At 38.0% G+C, this 21,134-nt stretch overlaps 1 protein-coding gene across 5 annotated transcripts in view; it reads right to left on the reverse strand.

Annotated features, from left to right (window-relative positions):
* Positions 1–21,134, reverse strand: part of LOC136866051 (DNA fragmentation factor subunit alpha) — a 67,212-nt gene that overhangs the window by 24,968 nt on the left and 21,110 nt on the right. For 3 of the 5 annotated variants that reach the window (XM_067142688.2, XM_067142686.2, XM_067142687.2), the window contains exon 4: positions 16,361–16,546. In XM_067142688.2, the coding sequence (XP_066998789.1) occupies positions 16,361–16,546 (186 nt within the window). Of the gene's footprint in view, positions 1–6,315; positions 6,465–16,360; positions 16,547–21,134 lie in introns of all 5 variants that reach the window. The other 2 variants (XR_010859482.1, XR_010859481.1) reach the window with 1 other exon arrangement.

The following is a 21,134-nucleotide window of genomic DNA, read 5'->3' on the forward strand; positions in this document are numbered from 1 at the left end:
TGATATGAGCATGGGCTCTGACATTTCTTTGCCCTGCTGCGATATTTAAAGTGATACCAACATAGTGCTCCATTAGGATTAAAACACTGGGCTGACCGTGACCTGTGATCTTCTTGGTGAGGAACGAGATGAACGTGAGCTACTTCTTGAAGAGCGTGACGTTTTTAATTCATTGGTTGTCAGTGTTAATTCAGCGATCTGCATTTCTAGTCTTGAGATACGATCATTACTGGCATAATTTATTTTATTGACTGCAATGGTGGATGGTGCCTGCACGGTTTGAGCACAAACATTTAACCCCGGTTTTAAAATTTCAACAATTTTGTCAGCCATAGTGGCTATGGTGTCCAGATCATCTTTACTTGTAGCTAATATAGAACGTGCGGTAACAGGAAGCCGCTGCATATATATGGTTTTAAAAAAATCGTCCTTGACTTGCATACCAGCTAAAGTTCGCATCTCACGCAAGAGCTGAGTTGGCTTCTTGTCACCTAATTCTAATTCTGTTAATAATTTCATCACTTTTCTATTTTCTGACTCTTCAAATTTGGTAGATAATGGTTGAGATAAAAAGTCGGAAATTAATTCCATAATATCTGCTTCTAATGACGCAACAACATGATTAAATTTCGTGGTTTCGTTAGTGATACCCAACGTAGTAAACTGTGTTTCAACTTGAAGAAACCTTTATATTTTTTTTGCATATGGGCGGAATCTTCACTGAAACGTGAGCAATACCCGCTTCATTCCATACTGTTGTTGGCAGTGGATTTGCTTCGTTGCTGGCATTGGTCATTTTCACACTTGACTAACCACAAAAATGTGTTCCGCGCTCTACTTTTAACCACGTCGGGGTCACCAATGTAGTTATTGATGATGTTTATAGAAAACCAATAATAGGAAAGGGGTGATGTATTTATGTGTTTAATGAAGACTCAAAGTATCGTGGGGACAAACGTACAACATGAATAATTATCAGAGAGATAACATTAGAAGTCTTCAAAACATTCAAAACATAAACAAAGTTCAAGGAGTTTATATACATATATTAATACTTGAGTCTGCCACAAGGTCAAAGAAAATAAAAATTCTTTATATGAATTAACACCCAAATTAATATATATCGTGAATTCACATCAGAATAAAATCCCTAATCTTTTTAAATCCATTCATCCAGATGTTTCATCCCCCAAGCCAAACGTTAGGCCTGCCCACACCACCCGAATTAACGTCCCTCCAGTAACGGTACAGACTTAATAGCAGGTGTAAACGAAACAACTCTCGGGAGACTGAGTCCAGTTTCTTACGAGTGTAATGCACTCTCTCGATCACAAGAGCCTTGTTAACGCGTTGATATATTATCCTGGCCTTCGAAGTATCTTATGTTTCTGATGGTTCGGTCAGCTTCCGCTTCTATTTCACTAATCTGGCTTTTATTACTATTTATTTCCGCATTGAACTGCGAATCTTCTCCACCATTTTTAATTTTTTTACTTTTTAAAACTTTCAAGCGCTACTTTCACTTTCAGTTTTTTAAGGACTTTAATCTCTTTGAATGACTTCTATTTACCATCTTTTTACATTGTTCACTGCGGTGCATGGATTGTTTTCTCAGCACTATTACTACCGCTGATGATTTGCAGTTTTTAGAATTCCGTATTGTGTGATACGTAATTCTCAAGAACCTTTGTTATCCTTCAATGACAACTATATGCATTGATGTATGCATTTTTAAACATAATCTGATACTTTGATCACCAATGAGACCTTACCTGCAATACGTCCAACACATCGCAGTGCAACTATCAGAACTTCATTTAGGAGTGTTATGGTACAAAGAATACCTCAAGAATCTTCAATGCTCAAATTATTCTTCTTGAATTCTTCCTTCAACAGCTAAGTGCATCAATTAATGCATTTTATGCATTATCCAAAACTTTTACAACAATTTTGACTTTTTTTTTTACCACTGTGTTTTCATGACTTTTTTACATTTTCTATGAACTATCGGATACAATGTGCAACTCGTGATTTGGCTGATGATGGACTTTAAAAATAGGTCGAAACTAGTTCCAATAAATATTTCTTCCGTAATGTAACCCACATTACTTGATTTTGAATTGAAAAGGTGGAAATATTTTACTCTTAATTTTTAATTTAATTCATAATTTGTATGTAACATTAATAGAGAAACAAATAGGTTGAAATTACTTTCTCACTTCACATTCACAAGTTAAAATCCACTGAGTAGGTAAAAAGCAGGAATTTTTTGAAAATCACTAAAGTCACTTCGATTTTGGGGACGAGTACAAAATATGGGATTGGAGATCTGAGTATGCTTCTCTCTATTTGTTTAGTCGATTCCGACTCTCCATGACCCCATGAACTAAAATACACCAATGTTACATTTATTTAAATCAATTTTTGAATGGGTTTTAATTAATGACGAATTGTTTTATTTTTGGTTTCATAATTTGTATTAAAATTTCATTTTAAATATGAAAACATTAATTGAACCATGAATATAATGTGTATACATACATTTGGTTATATATATCACTAACAGCAACTAATAAATATATAAATATTTATATATTTTAATATGCCTTTGTTGGCGAGATGTAGTGTTTACAGTGCACTATGTCTTCTGGTATGGGCTATATCAAATTTGTTACTTTTGTTGACCTGTCTCAGTCTCATCCTTGGCTTTGACAATATGAAAGTGACTGAGGTATGAGTGATGCTAGTAATACAACTGCTTATGCAGCCAGTCCCTGTTATGAATGGTGTAAAAAAATCGCTCATAGGGTCGGTTGGTGCATGCATTTCAGTGGACTTGGCAGACTGATATGTAATAGCAATGGCTGGCTCGGTGAGGAAAGCAACAGGAAACTACCTCACTCCTCATTTCCCTAGTATGCCTCTTCAGTGACGCATAGGCTATTTATGACAGCTGTTGGCAGAGCTGCAGAGGATCAAACTAGCCTTTGTCTGAATACCCAACACACAACATATTTTAACATCAAATGAACTTTTAATAATTTATATTATCACAAATTCCTTTAACCCTTTCCATTCGAATTATTTGTAAGTCCTGATTTCTCCCAACTCGTATTTTATTTCTGTCAGCATTCTTCATATTTTAAAACCTGGTATTAAGTACTGATTGTAACAATATATACAGGAATGAACTACAAAATTAATGAATGTATGGTATTTACATGACACAAAATCATGTTTTTCACTTTCTTAACGGTATGTCTTGAGTGTGTGTGGAAGAGTTCAAAGCAAATGCTTGGATGGAGCCCTGTTTGCTTATCCAACCAGTCTTCACTAAAATAATCCTGCATTTCTGCCTTACTGTTTATCCCCATGTTGATAATTACAGCAATAAATGCCTTCAGCTCTTCTAAATTCACAGCTTTCCAAGAAAACCAGATAGATCTCTCCTGAAGTGGAGTATTTTGCTGTATTTTCATTTCGGCAAATTTGTTTGTCTCATGGACAATAGACGTTATCAACTGATCAGTAAAAATTAGCTACCAGTACTCTAGTTCTATTTTAGGCCTATTGCCACAACTCATGAATCATGAACCACTAACTAATCTGTAAGGAAATTTGGCTAATCCTGCATCACCCGTTCTCCATGATCTCCAAGGTATGCTTGAAGTCAGCACGGTATAAGTCACAATACTATCACATCCTCCACGATTTCTTGCGACGCTGATATCAATATCGTCATTTGAATCACTAATGGATATATCACTTTCATGGCCAGATTCAAAATTTTTATCACTTTCATGGTCACTATCATCAAAATCAGCCGAAAGAGACTCAAGAACCTCTGCTTCGGTCAGACTGTGCGCCGCCATGTTGCTTCATGTGACTGCTTTCCACTGTCAAGGAATCGGAACAATTTTGCCAAGCAAAGAAACACGAAAACACACCTATTCGGTTTCTTTCGGATTCCGGAATGGACCAGCACTTATGAAACGAAGTACAAAAGCCCTGGCATCCTAGGTAACCTAGCAACAAACGGCGAAACATTGTGTCGACTCAGGGTCGACACACGAGCTATAACGCTAAATGACGGCTGTCGACCTCAGGTTGACACACGAGCGGAAAGGGTTAATAATTAATTTCAAATTCTATTTTCCTTTATTAGCAGGTGGAATTTAAGAGAATGTCCCACGAGACTGCAAACTTCAAATTCTAAATACCGGTACGCACAAGAAACTTGATATTTCTTGAATTTTGTGAATAAACTGCATATTAATAACAACGTGCATTGAATATTATTCTTTTGGCATTTCTAGATTTTTAATGATGAAAATAGTAATATTTTATTGCACAATTCCTTAGTGATGATGTATAAATAGCAATCAAGCTGTATTCTCTTAGGAGAAGATTGTATTCAAGTTATAATAATTAAAATGTTGTGTAACATTTACAACAGTTTATTATGTTTATTGTCTTTTACAATTTTGCCAATTGGTTAATTGTATAATATTTACAGTCAAAATCGGTTATAACGACCTCGAAGGGACCACCAAGGAAGGTCGTTACAGCCGATAGTCGCACAAACCGGATTTTTTGTTGTTGTTGTTGCTAAAAATGTCAAAGTTGTAAGTTTTAGGCTGTACACTTAACATGGTTAAGTAACAGAAAAAAGTTGAAACTTCAAGGAACATAAGTGAAATAAGAACTGTCTTTGTGCAGTAGGGCAATGAGAAATGTCATTGGCTTTCGCTTGGAAAGTAGGTTCACTGATTATTGGTTCTTACCATCTAAGTAAAAGATTCTTCAACATTTTTGTGCTTGAATGATCTGGCCGCTTGATTTTAAAAGATTTTTCTTCAAAAAGATACTTATTTTCTGTCTGTCCTTCCAAATTGCAGAAAGTGTTCAGTGTGATACACCATATTACTTTGTGATGCTGACATTTGTTTCCCCATTTTCTAATCACCGTAATATGTGTGCCCTTCCTTCAATATTAAACACTTTCCTTTTCTTTTGAGACAACTTCACAGCAATGCTTGCCTTGACTGTTTAACACAATAATAAATGTTACATTGTTGTTAGAAATTCCCAAATACGTAACAAACAAAAATCAATATTGGACGTTATAGCCGATACATTTCTACGAAAATGTGATCAAAATACGTCGTTTTATACGATATATCATAATAAGTCATATTAAGCGATTTTAAAATACAGTGTTTATATAGGATTTAGTCGGGACTGTTAAATTTCACCGTTATATCCAATACGCCGCTTAAAGCGATGTTGCAATATACGATTTCAACTGTACTTCTTTTTATTTATTTTATTTATTTATTTATTTATTTATTCATTCACATTTGTTACATTAATATATTCCAAGTTATTTTTATGCACAACAATATCAAGAAATATTTTAAGGTTTACCTTACAAGTAATTTAAATTTAAAAACCATGCATGACTTTCTTTACTTAAAAATCATGTTTACTCCCCCCCCCCCATTTAAAAAAATCCTTTGTCCCTTATCATTTGAGGGGAAAATTATGCATCTAAATTTTGTCTCAGCTGACATTGTGATCTTGAAAATCCAGAATATTACAAATTTAATCTGTCCAAAATATCCTTAATTGAGAGAATCTAACAAGGCATGAGAGCACTTTGCTCACCTAAAAGATATCTTAAAATGTTTCTAGTATTTCATTTTGCCAATCATGACAGATCTGTAATAACTTTAAGTCACTTAACACATGCGACAACATTTAATAGACTCTCACAAGCATGAGGCAATGGACTTATCTCCATTACTTAGACTTAGTGAAACCTTATTAGAGTACATTATTTTTTTTAAAAGAGGCAAGAGAGATGAATGACTACTTACATGATTACATTAATCACTATCTGACAAGGGAAGAATTCCTCCTATATCTGTATCAGAGTCAGTTGACCGACACGTTGATATGATGGACGTATCACTGTCAGTGTCCGCAGTCATGTAGAGCCTGTCAACAACAATATTGGCCATACCGTCTACCTCGCATAACTCACCCTCTGTACCTTCAACATGCTAGATGCAATGCCTGACAAGTTCAAATGCTGACAAAAAAATTTTTTGGATTGTGGACACAAAGATACAGAAACTAATGTATGACCCTGTCTTAAAGTAATTTCTAAGTTATGCATCAAACTGCTTTGGGAAAGTTATGATTTTTCTAGAACATCTTAGCAAATTTTTCTTCTCCAATGTTATCTAATTTAGAAAGGAAATTACATCACTGTCACAACAAATAGGTTATTTAAAAAGGCATGCTACTCACTCTACGGTAAGATGTGTTATCCATTATTTTCAATCCAAGTTGTCAACATTTCTCCTCACCACAGATTTAAAAATTTTGAACAGACAGTATTAGCTTTACCTTAGCCTCAACACTGTCAATATGGCATGTAACCCAGTGCAGTGTCAGTCCTATAATCAAATGCAATGGAAACATCAATATTTTGCTTTCTACCAGGGTAAAAGTCATACATAAACTGCTACATCCTTTACTTAATAAAATTTCATCTTTTCTACTTACAAATTTAAAGCTATTTCTACTTTTATTCATATTTCAATTAATGAGTGCTGTCTCACTTTCTTCATATCAACAACTTATGAAACTTGTGAAACTTTTCAAAAGTCAGCAGTGAATAACTTTGACAATGGATGTGGCTGCTCTCAAACTGTTATGGATAACACACCACACCATCACATACAAAAGACAAACAACTTCTTTATTCAAGTGAAGTACTTTGAAATTCATATCACTGCTGTAAGTCGAATACAGTCCCAACACTGAACACAACCTGAACACAACTGAAATACTTTGAACTTTGAACGAGATTAATCAGTGTCAAATTTAATTTTTAAAATCTCGGGAAAGGAAATTTGAGATTCCATCAGAAATATGTGCAGCATTACATTGCAGAGCCTAATTATCTACATGTCTTGTCGCTGAAAAGAACAACTGCCGCCGTTCCCACCACTTCTGGTATTATATTTATTAAATCTTTGGTGTACAATTCAAATGGATTCCAAGTTGAGGCAGTAAATACACATTTGGCTCACTTACAAAGACAAAGGTCATGTGGTATCAATTTTCCTGCTGAGTTATGTGTAAGTTTTAATCTTCAACTACTCCATGGGCATTCATGACCTATACAGACATGGATTAGCTTTTACAACTTAAAATTCTTCCTACTGTTCTGTTTGCTTACAGGTAACATGAAACAAGGAATGACTGGAACATGACATTACATCTAACCACAGAATTTACAGCACATACATTTCTTCATTAATTATTCATTTCTACAGTTCTGGAAGTAGTTCCATTTCTTAATCAAAATAAATAAATTCTCCAGCAATAGGACGTTGTGACCAATGGAAGTTTTTTAAAGCTTAGAGACACCTCTTACCTGATAGTTGGCAGCTTAAATACTACCAGTAATTCCCACAGCTTCACAATGACAGTATTACAGAAGCATTCACATTTGGAGTGGTCACATCTGTGGATTGATCAGATACTTTCTACTTCTTAATTAACTATGAGTACAACATAGACACATTGTTCAACTTCCTATCAGTGCAGGTCTGTTATTAGAATATCCTGAATATAAAACACTAAAAGACTCAAGTATGAAATTGTATTTACCTTGCATTCTGAATGCAGTAACAACAGCAGCGTGGCGAATATTCTATGTACCCTTTCATCTTGATCTTTTTAGAATACAGTAAAAACCTTGTTAATTCGAACAGAAAGAGTGTTATCATTACGTTATTTTGGCAAGTATAAGACAGATAAATGTATGATAGATTAGAATGGCTTTTTTTTTTTTTTTAATTATGTTTACAAGAGTCAAAGGCAAAATGGTCCAAACCAGGGGATATTTCAGACTCTTCTTTCTTTCTTTCTTTTCTTCCTGATGACAACCTAATGCAGTTCTCAGCAGTAGCCAGTCTAAATGGGGCAGGTAGGCTCATGGCAGGTGTTTACAACTCTACAGCACTGGAGACTAATACATAGGTTGATTTTAGTAGTGGGAATATTTATTTTCAAGATACATAACATACATACAAGGTTCTAGGTTTTACAGGCCTTCAATATAGTCACCAGTATTGTGTGCAACATGTTCCTAGCAATGTGGAAGCCTTTGGATACTCTTGGCACAGCCTAATCTCTGGATGGTGCAAAGAGAGCAATTGGTTGCTTGCGGAACATCTTCAAATTTTCAGAAGTGAATCCTATGCAGTAGTTCCTTCATTTCAAGGATTAGGTTGAAGTCGCAGGGACTTAAATCCAGAGAGTATTGGGGTGGTAGACCATTTCCCAACCCCAGCGACTGAAGAAATCGGACACCACTCCTGCTGCATGGACCCTTGCATTGTCAAGCAGAATGATGGGTGGGTTATGCATAAAGTGTAATTATTTTCTTCTCAGCATTGTTCACACATTGTTTTGCAAAAATAAACAGTAATACTCTGCATTAATGGTCTGCCTTGGGGGGAATGGTATGCTTTACAAAAATACCATCCCAATCATAGCCAACTTTCACACTGGTGGGGGGATGCCAAACTATTGTTCTTAGCAGTGACCCGTAATGACGCCACTTGGTTGAATGGCGTTTTAGTTTTGGTTGGCAAGATGTGGCCCTGGTCTTATCAAAGGTAATGCAGTCCTTAGTGACATAGTCATGCATTATGACCTCTAGAAGATTCTATTTATATTCAGCTCCTCTGCCGTTGCTTCGAAAACACTGCGACTGCATTCTGTGACTACTCGCTCACGCTCTGTACCTGTTGTCACTGCACACACGCATGGAGGGGTAAGGGCTTGTTCATTTGCTCACAGGAAGGGTAGTCATGTAACCCATCTGCGGTATAAACGACTTTGATTGGCTCCGTTTCATGGCGGCACTACAGCATTGTTGCCACTATTAAAAAAGTCAATTTACCTTGAGGAAACACCAGTCGATGTAAAGTATTTAGTTCCAACACTACTATGCAGACTTGAGCCCACCCAGTTTGATGGCAAGGAGCCACCACTGGCAGTTACTCTGTTCCATAAATCTAAACCCATGCCTTTCTTCATACTTCTTAAAGGAATAACTGTCTAACACTCCATAAGATTACCTAATACCAAGTTATGATTTAGCCCTCCTTGTTGGCATATAGTGAAGAGTTACTTTTATCGGTGAAGCTATATGGTGCCAAAGGATGGACACTAAAGGTTTTTGAAATGTGGGTGTATTACAGTATGTTCAAGATCCCATAGCTGGACAATGTCAGCAACGAGCAGATGCTGATAAATCACATGCAAAAATCAGGAAAGCAGCATATTTTGATTACATCTTCCAAAATGACAAATACAGCTTGTTATAACTGGTTATAGAAGGCAAGATAGAAGGGAAACTTGGACATGGGCAGAGAAGATTATCCTGGGCTTAGAACCTCTGAGATAGGTTCGACATCCACGAAACGACAATTCTGATAAGGGAAACATAAAATAAGAAAAATTATTCTATGATGGTCGCTAAACTTCTGTGAGAAGACGGCACCAAAAGAAGGAGCTTTTAACCCTTCATATGTGTTTATTCCAGAACTCACAATGCCTAAGATGCAAGCAAAAATGTGTTGGGTTTGCAAACTAACATCCCCTACATCAAATATTTTCCCTGTTGATCTTCAGTTTATATTTTGTAGACTTTCATCGCAAACTGATCTTATCTTCTTTTTCATTATTATTTTATGACTTCTGTTGTGCTATTGTAGTGAAATGCATTATAGTCTTCTCCTCTCACCACTTTTCCCTCCATTAGAATTTTTTCATTAGTTTGGTGGTTGTTTCTTAATTCTTTTGCCACTTGTTTAATGTTGCAGTAACTCCTATTGGATTCCACCAATGATGGAATACAGTAAGGATAATACTGGAAAGGTAGTGGTAGTGACTGTAGCCTTAGTTAAGGTAAATCCCAGCATTTGCCAGGTGTGAAAATGGGATAGCATAGAGAACCATCTTCACGGCTACCAACAGTAAGATTCAAACTCATCTTCTGAACGCAAACTAGTCTGGAGTTGTGGGTTTGTACATATTCTCCTCTGATCTCTTTCTGTCCCTGTATGGGCGACTACTTTTGAGAATTCAGAAATCTTAAATGAGCAGTCCGAAGTAAGATGATACAAAACTGAAAACAAAGGCCTCGAATAAAAGGAAACAAGCAAGTTTTCGACATTAGAATCCGAACATGTGTTTTGGAGATGAACAGCTGAGTGTCAAAGGTGGTGACGTCAATTCTATTTGCTAGCTCAGCACCAAGCAGCAGCATGGGCGCAACGAGATTACTGCTGCTTCGATTTAAATCAGTGATAGCTGCAAGATGCCTTGATGCTATCCAATGCCATCATACACTTGCATTTGAAAAAAAAAAGTGAACTCAACAGAAATATTTATTTATGTTTTAGGCAGCAGTAATACAAATTTCTTCACTTTACCAACTTTTCCTGGCTAGAAAATTCCTTATTTATGAATTAGCAAACAATTCCTGTATGTTCAGCTCTTATGCCATTTCTTTACGAGGTCGGGTATGAAATGAGATGAATCTTTGCATCGAGTCTTTATGACCAGATGCCCTTCCTGAAATCAATCTCATCAGAGTAGTTAATGAGATGAGATGAATGACATGTTGTTGTAATAATAATAATAATAATAATAATAATAATAATAATAATAATAATAATAATAATAATAATAATAATGTTATTGGCTTTACGTCCCACTAACTACTCTTTTACAGTCTTTGGAGACGCCAAGGTGCCAGAATTTAGTCCTGCAGGAGTTCTTTTACATGCCAGTAAATCTACCGACACAAGGCTGATGTATTTGAGCACCTTCAAATACCACTAGACTGAGCTAGGATTGAACCTGCCAAGTTCGGGTCAGAAGGCCAGCGCCTCAACCGTCTGAGCCACTCCGCCTAACAATGACATGTTGTACGGTAATAGGAAGGGAGAGTGTGAAATCCAGTGCCGGCATATAGCCAACTCCTGCCGAATAGCAGCAAGGGATCTGCTCAAGGCTTTAAGTCTCCATCAACAGTGTGGTATGCGCTCACTTCATATGAGTACTGAGGAGAATCCAGGTTTTTAGCACACAATCTAATGATTAGAAATTGTATACCACCACTTCTCCTACCCTGCCAGCCAACATTCTGATGGTGAAAATGTTTTCCACCAACGGGACTCGATCCAGCTAACCAGACCATATACACATTATGCCTTAAAGATCATGGCCACCATGTGATTAGCAAATAATATTTCTCATTAAGAAAAAAAGCACTGTTTCATATCAATTTCATCTGTTTCAGTAATTAGTGACTGGCAAGGAAGTACCAACTACTTGCAGATGGGAAAACGTGTAACATATTTTGGTTGAGTTACTGTATAAAGTTCTGAAGTTCTGACATCCCATTCATAACCAATCCAAGCACATATTGCTGTAGAAACTGAGATTTTTTTTTTTTTTTTTTTGCTAGTTGCTTTACGTCGCACTGACACGGATAGGTCTTATAGCGATGATGGGATAGAAAAGGCCTAGCAGTTGGAAGGAAGCGACCATAATCTTAATTAAGGACAGCCCTAGCATTTGCCTGGTGTGAAAATGGGAAACCATGGAAAACAATCTTCAGGGCTGCCGACAGTGAGATTTAAACCCACTATCTCCCGGATGCAAGCTCACAGCCGCGTGCCCCTGACTGCACAGCCAACTCGCCCGGTACAACTACTTTTACTGTTTTTTTTTTTAATGATTATGTGTATTGGGAAATATCTGGGCAGGAATACAGGATATGCCCTAGAAAGTCTTACAAACAAAACCATACTCAAAATAAGCCAATATCAGGGGCTGAGATTTGAACTGCCAATCTTATTCGGTGAAGGTTCCCAGTCCTGACCTCTAAAACACTTGCAGAAAGTCAGTATGAATACAAGTGAATTAAAACCATATATGTAGCATATAAACAGTCTGTAAATTGGACAATTCATGGACTGCAGTTGGTTGTAAAAGTCATGTTGTAATACTACCATGTGTAGTAAATCAGGTAAGAATACGTTCTTCGAAACTGATGGAATTAATAAAGGATTTAGGGCTGCTAACGAATCAATTCCGGCCCAAGTTGCTGTTTATTTAGAAAGGTGAGTAAATAATAACAATATTATGCGTATTAGTAGAATTTTATACATCAATTGCGGTTTACCGGTATGTTTTAATATTCAAATGTACACTTAAATTCCTGTCCTATGTATACAGACGACAGTGAGTAGAGTAAGTGACATCACATATATTTTATCAAGCTCTGTATTTTAGGTTCTCAAAACCGCATCAAGTTTGGACGAAAACTGGCATTCTTGTAATTTTTTCTCCCTTTTTTAAGGCAATCATTCTGACAAGTGATTTCAGAATGAAATGCTCCTTCCAGGAGAGCAAATGTGTTGTGACAGTGCTCTGGTTGAAGACTGTTTATGCCAACAGTAGCCAGGTAAATGACTAATTGTAACATCCGGTATGTTAAATGTTATTTACAGTAAAACCTTGTTAGAACGTTTCTGCAGGGAACAAGTAAAAAGAACGTATTAAGCAAGAAAACGTCCTACTGAATATACAAATAAAAACTATCCAACAAGGATATGGAAACACTAAGTATAATTTTTTTCCGACATGAGGGCATTTTACCCGCGAGTACAGTGAAAACTATATCTACCCTTTCTAGAGATGAGCAGAAAGTATTAAAAGGTGTGAAAAGCACGAGAGAACAAATATGAAACACTTTTCCGCTAGGGCTTATAAAATAACAACAGTGCACTGAAAGGTGTGAAAAACACTAGACAACAAATATGAAAACATTCGCACGGGGACCCATAACATATCGAAGTTTTATTGAAGATCGCACTCTTTCTAAAATATGAAGGTCAATCAAATATAAACAGGATTTTTGTTCCTGAACATCAACAGTTGGTAGGACTGGCCCCGCACTTCTGCTATGCTTAGGCAGGACCGTTAGGAGTGGCGAGAGCGTGCTGTTAGATATTTCCCGCCGTTTCGTCAATAACACAATGTCGGAGCAACAGGTGCACCCCTCCACTGCGCAACGCATAATTATAAAATTTCTTGCTTGTGAAGGAGTTACAGCGGCGGAAATTTGCCAGAGATTGACTGCAGAGTTTGGTGATCAAACATTGTCAAGAACCCATGTGTTTGCCTGTCACATAGAAAGTTCCAGGAAGGACGACAACGTGTGGAAAACCAGCAACACGATTGCCGTCCTCGGACCAGCATTACAGACGAAACCATTCGTGCGGTTAAAGACATTATTAACGATGATCGATGGGCAAGAGTATCAGAAATTGCAGAACAAATCGGAATCAGTTATGGGAGCTGTCAAGCAATCATTACAAATGACCTACAGTTCCGTAAAGTGTGTTCCAGGTGGGTTCTTCGCCTTTTGACCGAAAATCTGAAGTTGAGACGTTTGGAGGTCTGTCAGAGGCTTACAGCAAGGTTTGCGGAAGAAGGTTGTGAATTTTTGAGTCAGATCGTCACCTGTGACGAAACATGGGTCCACCACTACACTCCCGAATCCAAACAAGCCAGTAAGGAGTGGCGGAGGAAAGGGGAGGCAGCACCAGTGAAAGCCAAGACTCGACTGTCGGCTGGTAAGGTTCTTGCAACCGTTTTTTCCGATCGGTGGGGCGTTTTGCAGATTGATTTTTTGTATGAGCAATGCATACTCAATGCTGCTTACTACTGCGAGCTGTTGAACAAGGTGAAGGTTGCATATCGCCGCAAAAGATGAGACCAACCGATTCGACAGGTCATCCTCCTCCACGACAATGCGCAGCCCCATACTGCAGCTCTAACTGTCTCCTAGCTACAGGAAATGCACTGGACTATACTTGATCATCCTCCTTACAGCCAGGACTTATCGCCCTGCGATTTCCATTTGTTCGGACCGCTTAAAAAAGCTCTAGGAGGGCAACGATTTGAAGATAACGAGAGTGTGGAAGACTTTGTGCACAACTGGCTGGTGACAAGACTCTGTTCCTTTTACAATGAGGGCATCAAAAAGCTGCCCATATGCTGGGACAAATGCATTTCCAAAGCAGGAAACTATGTGGAAAAGTAAACTGTAATTGCCTTGTTTTTCAATAAATGAATTTAAATAAAAATTTATATCCCCCCTTGTAAATGTTAGTAGAAGCCTTTTATTTTGGACCAGTGGTTCTTGTCACACTCTTACGACAATGAATTGGAGGTTACTATCGACCCTGTACAACTGCAAGGAATGACTTCAGCCGCCATTTTGAAACCGACAAAACTTCAATCAACTTGAGTGAAGTTGAAACTCGAAGGTGCGAGTTTCAATATGCACCACGACTTTTTTCGTATCCATAACTAGGCTATCACAAGACAAATATACACCACACTAGTCAACTTCACATGATTATATTGTGAATCCAGTAGGCTATCATGCGAAAAATATTCGCTACCCTTCACTGCACCACTCAGCACAAAATACATTTCTAACTTCTGAATGGAATGTGAAATACAAAGCACAAACAGACTCACTGTGTTATTCAGCAAACTTGTTGCTAACTGACAAGCAAAACTGAACATTCCTGAGGCTAATGGCTTGATCTTCGAAGCTGCAAATTATCCTGAGAAGTTCAGGAATTCAAGGTCTTTTACTATAATCACACAACTGTGGTAACAGCTCTTATCCGAGTTGGAAATCACATGTCATTCACAAAGGATGACAAATAACATTTTCAGGGCTAGGAAAAATGTTATCGTACTAAGCAGTAATAGCAAAAATTTGTGACATGATAAGTGAGGTATTTCTATAGATTTAATATGATGAGAATTGGGACATTAAATTTACAATGTGCTAAGTGAGAAAACGTGTTAATGAGGAATGCACTAATGAGGTTTCACTGTATCACAATATTTTCCCGTTTCTTTTCCAGAGATTCTTTTCTTTTGCCCCTACGTGTGCTATTAAGCCAGCCACACGGAAGCCTACATCTCACCGGGAGGCTCGGGATTAAATTTCTGCTCAGGTTAGAGCTTTTAACCACCAGGACAAGAGGGCTAGAGCCTCCGTGGCTCAGGCGGCAGTACGCCAGCCTCTCACCAGTGGGTCCCATGGTTCAAATCCCAGTCACTCCAAGTGAGATTTATGCTGGACAAAGTGGAGGCGGGACAGGATTTTCCCCAGGTACTCTGGTTTTCCCTGTCGTCTTTCACTCCAACAACACTCTCCAATGTCATTTCATCTTTCAGTCATTATCATTGCCCCAGAGGAATGCAACATGCTTTGGCAGCCGGCACAATTCCTATCCTTGTTGCTAGATGGGGGCTTCATTCATTCCACTCCTGACCCGGTCGAATGACTGCAAACAGGCTGTGGATTTTCATTTTCATTTTCACATAAGGGCTGATTCTAAGTTCACTCTGCCTACGTGAGAACTTTTGAGGAGCTATCTGAGAGTGGGATAGCAGCCTTGGTCTAGAAACCCAAGAAAAATAGCCAAGAAGATTCACAGAGCAGATAAAGATTTGCCTTGCAATCTGTAGGCCTTTGAGTTATGCAGCAGTCGCGTCGGGACAGGTTTTTCTCCGGGTACTCCGGTTTTCCCTGTCATTTGAGAGTGTTACTGGAGTGAAAGATGACAGGGAAAACTGGAGTACTTGGGGAAAAACCTGTTCTGCCTCCACTTTGTCCAGCATAAATCTTTCTGACCATTAGATATTATTTGCCATGCAGGATTTGTCTCGTTGTGTATGAGATGATGACCCGACGACTGCTGCATAACTCAAAGGCCTACTGATTGCAAGGCAATTCTTTGTCAGCTCTGCAAATCTTCCTGACTTTCTCAGATACCTCCTCAAATGTTCTCAGGTAGGCAGAGTGAACTTTGAACCAGCCCTCATGTGAAAATGAAAATCTACAGCCTGTTTCCAGTCATTCGACCGGGTCAGGAATGGTATGAATGAAGCCCCCATCTAGCGGCAAGGATAGAAATTGTGCCGGCTGCCGAAGCCTGTCGCATTCCTCTGGGGCAATGATAATGACTGAAAGATGAAATGACATTGGAGAGTGTTGCCTACGTTTGCGGCATGATCTACCTCAACATGATTTCTTTAACCATCATGTAATCAGTAACAAAAATAGACATGGCAAGTACAACGATTCAGGAACAATAAAATCAAGAGAATAATATCCTCTTTACATATTCATATCTCAAGCATAAAATAAACTAATGAGAGGCAATACCTGTCTGGGATTATATCAGTCAAACTTTCAGGATCCATATTGCTTAGCAATTCCAGTTCCTTTCCTCCAAGCATAGAGATATGGCTCAGATCACCTTGCAAGCGATCCACAAGTGATTCTAACTCTTTCTCCTTGGAGAATTTCCCACCACAAGCATCAGTTTCATCATAAACAAGTCCTCGTGACCTAAGAGAACAAACATGATCAAATATAGTCAAGAATGAAAATATACCTAATTAAAATATCACTCACAATACAAAGTAAACATTACAGTCATTTTAAATATTTTTCACTACTGTATATATTGATGCTTGTTGTTTAAAGGGGCCTAACATCGAAGGTCATTGGCCCGCTGTATATATTCAGAAGACAATAACCTGCAAAAGTGAAAATCATTTTAAATGAGTTGCCACTTTAATACACTCTCCTTGAACCTGTACTATTCATTACTTCCAATGATCATTGTGCATTAAGGCATTCTATGAATGTTATAGTTGACTGATTGATGTCTAGGACTACTGCTGTATCAAATGGACAGGGACGATATGTTAAGGTAGATCTTTTCTTGAGATAAGTAAATAAGTTGTACAATTGATAGTAAGTATTTGTTTGGGCACTATTATCAAAATTTAATTTTACCCATTTGTCATATGAAAGTTCAAATTGCATATTCTCTCTGCATTAAGAGTAATAATGTGTGTCAAATCATGATAAAACAAGTGATTAACAGCTGCAAATGGCCAACAGAAACCAGTCACTGGCACAAAAATTTGTTCAAATCGAGGGGTATCCGAAATATTAAATGTCTGAAATATCTCTGATGTAAATCAATACGACAACTGAATGTTTTTTTGGTTTTCAGTGTCAACAAGTTAATAAAACATGCAAGCTTTTCAGTCTGCCAAAAAAATGTAACACAACACTATAACATACCTGTAAACTTATTTACACTAAGAAGTAGTACCTCGAAGACTGAAGTGTGACTAAAAATCAAAATTTACATCAATGTCACAGAAATAACTAAACGTGAGTCTAATAACATAGCTGGGAACTGCTTACGCTTACAATATCCTAAAACGAAACAATATAGCTCCTCTCGTTTGAACATGTAATGCTCTGTACTGAGGGTTTACTATCAAAAATTAGAAAATTTTAGTAAAATTTCTAATTACATAACGAATGCAAGATACCCTTTGTTTTGTAACAAGTTCTCTAGAGATACAGAGAATATGTTTTCAAAGATAACAAAATTGAATACATCTCTCCCGTTAATTGATAATTGTTATTCCAAAAATTTGTTAATGCAATACACGCTCTCACTGACCTCCACTATCAGCTTCCCCCTCTTCCTCGCCCTCCCTTTCACAATTCAGGCAACAACCTGCCTCGAGCAGAAGGTAAACACTCAATGCACAACACACACACTTGCTAGGAGTAAGTTTAAACGTTGATCCTTTTTAATCAGATTTCCATTTGACACGACATTCTTTAATTATTTCTCTTTCTTTCGAGAGATCCACTCATTTGAATCCAGATATGAAATAGCTACAACATGTATTGACTATTCATTAATCTAAAACAATCTCTCATTTTCACTATCAGTCTTCATATCAACTAAAGGATGTTCCCTCAGATCAACTATCATACAATAATGAAATATATGCTAAATCTAAGATCCATACACTGCATAGAAGTTACATCTCTTGTATACAGCTTAAGCATACATGCTTATATAATTAGTAAAGGACATTTTATAATTTTCTGCTGCATAGCACGATTAAGACCTATTTTACCAGCCTTGTGAACATTTTATGGACAGCAACATACTTTTAAACTACCTTGAAGAGTCCAATTACGGTTATATAGAGAGCCATGATTTTTCCTCATTAACGATAAACGTGACAAAAAATATTTTGAAGCAATTTTGAAATATCTTAACGAATCATATGATTCTGGTTAAGAAATTAATGATTTTGTTTTCGCTTATTGGAGCAAATTAAAGCTGCAACACCAGTTTAAGGGGGGAGAGCCAGCTCAACAAAGGGAAAAAATAAGGTTAATATTCATTCGATTGTTAAATATGCTACAATTGTTGTTGACAATTGCTGCACATATCCCAGTATTGGCATGCTTCCTGGCAACCAGAAGCAACTTCATTAATGTCAGAATTTTAATAATTTTAATATTTTAAAATAAAATGTTCAAAATTCCCCGTCTTTTTAACAATACATCACTGTTTCCCTTATAAATTCCAAGTTTATAAGAATTTTCGTACTTTTCCTTTTTTAAAGTGTGTATCAAACCTCCAGCTACAAAATGAATCTCAATCATTAACATAGACTGTGATTTGGATTTTTTGTCGGGTTTTTATTCCGAGCACCACACAATATTAATATTTTTGTAAATAAATATGTTATATAAAACCGTCTCACGCTCCAGAACACTGCCCTTGAGGTGGTAGAGGTTGGATCCTTCGCTGATTCCGATGGAAAATCCTACCCTGGAGGGTAAACAGATAAAGAAAGAAAACATTTGTTGTAAATCTCTATTTTCACCGGAAATGAAGCAGGGTTCAAAATACTGATTTTTAATTTTCATCCACTCTGTGACAAGTGACCACTGGCGTTCTAACTCCAAGGACTAATGCAGCATTGCAACAAAACAACTCTCGACAATACGTACATTAATAGGCCTATAAATGCTACAATGAAATGCGATTGTAGTTCAGTCACAAAAAAAAAATATAAAAGGAACAAATGAACGTACCTCCTTACAGCAAGCTTTGCAGAAGACTATCCTTCCATCCGTAGTGAAATTGGGATCCCCTATGATCCACCGCTTCAGCCAGTAGGACTTTGGATTTTTCTTTGCAATTACAATTTTTTGTACGTCACGCAGGCACAGATAAGTCTTGTGGTGACAATAGGATGGGAAGGGCCTAGGAGTGGGAAGGAAGCGATCCTGGCCTTAATTAAGGTACAGCCTGGTGTGAAAATTGAAAACCACAGAAAACCATCTTCAGGGCTGCCGACAGTGGAGCTCAAACCCACTATCTCCCGGGTACAAGCTCAGAGCTGCGCGCCTCTAAGCGCACAGCCAACTCGCCCGGTGATTTTTCTTTGGGCATTGCCACAGACACGCTTCTTTTTCACAATAAATCACAACATGTTCTGAAGATAAAGCGCGCGCGTACAACAGTTCACATCGAGGAGGAGGTATAAGGGATATGGGTTGTGCAACGTAGTTCGACGATGATTGGTTCTCGCATAGGCCTATGACCTAAAAGTTTGGAGGGGTTGAAGGCTTCCAGGTCAAATTGTTCCTTGCTTCTCCTGATGGAAATTTCCCAAGAACTATTTCTGGTGACTTCCGAGAATTTCCATTTTTGTTCAAGGGGTAAACAGATCTTGAGAAATGAGAAGATAATTCTGTCGAGCACATCAGTTACAATATAATGCACTGGAAGAAACTCGGCTTCTTTAAAATAGATTCAGAAGGCATCAAATAGCCAATTATACTCAATAGGCACAAACCCCTGAAATAGGCATTTATAAGCACAATAAAACCAACAAAATCTGTCTTAAAGGACCCTAAATGGATTTATATCTCAAAAGCCTACGTTTCTGAACACAGGAATAAAATAGGCAAATAGGCAAATTCCCGTCTTTACTCATCACACATGTGATATTGGAATACAATTTCAAGATCGTTATTTTCCATGAATTTTGCTGTATTTTTGCACTTATTGCAAAATGAGTAAATTTTGCTTTAAGGGGGGAGACCTAGCTCAACACGGGGAAAATAGGCCAATATTCATTCAATTGTTATATATGCTACAAACGTTGTTGACAAATACTGCACATATCCCCGCGAGACTTTGGGTCAGGGGATACAACTGCGTAGGAGGACAAGTACCTCGCCCAGACAGCCTCACCTTCTATGCTAAACAGGGGCCTTGTGAAGGCATGGGAAGATTGTAAAGGAAGGCAAAGAAGAGGGAAGGAATTAGCCGTGTCCTTAAGTTAGGTACCATCCCGGCATTTCCCTGGAGGAGAAGTGGGAAACCACAGAAAACCACTTCGAGGATGGCTGAGGTGGGAATTGACTCCACCTCTACTCCGCTGACCTCCAAAGGCTGAGTGGACCCCGTTCCAGCCCTCATGCCACTTTACAAATTACATGGCATAGCCGGGAATCGAACCCGGGCCTCTGTGGGTGGCGGCTAATCACGCTAACTACTACACCACAGAAGCGGACTACAACTGAAATATAATTTTTTTAAATCGTGAGTAACTTTCACCAGCGCTATGTGTAGGCTCTAGTGAACTCTATTACACTTCCCCCAAAGCCTTCGCAAAACACAGGTTGAAGATCCAATGTGGTGCAGCTAGGACTATGTCACAGAGGCTACATACAAGACGATGTCACAGCGTGTTTTACAAGGCTGCAAAGACTATCTTTACAAGACCAGGCCAGTGAAAAGACCGTTGGTCTGGATTGGTGAGGTCCGGTTAGTAACCGTTCTGCTGGGCGGCAAGCAAAGAGTCTAGGAGGTGTAAGCTCTAGCATCCCATCTAGAGTCTTGCTAAATTGTGACAAAAAGTAAGGTTATGGGCGCATGCCATGACAATTTCAAATCACGCGGTTTTCTAATTTTTAACGAGGGTGGCAACCTTTGGGGGCACACATGATGCAGGATCTATTGCAGGCAACAGAAAATAGTCTTCATGACAGCTGACCTGGGTGACCAAAGCCGGCAAATAGCAACATAAAA

The sequence above is a fragment of the Anabrus simplex genome, chromosome 3 (genome assembly GCF_040414725.1).
Source record: "Anabrus simplex isolate iqAnaSimp1 chromosome 3, ASM4041472v1, whole genome shotgun sequence".
NCBI lineage: Eukaryota > Metazoa > Arthropoda > Insecta > Orthoptera > Tettigoniidae > Anabrus > Anabrus simplex.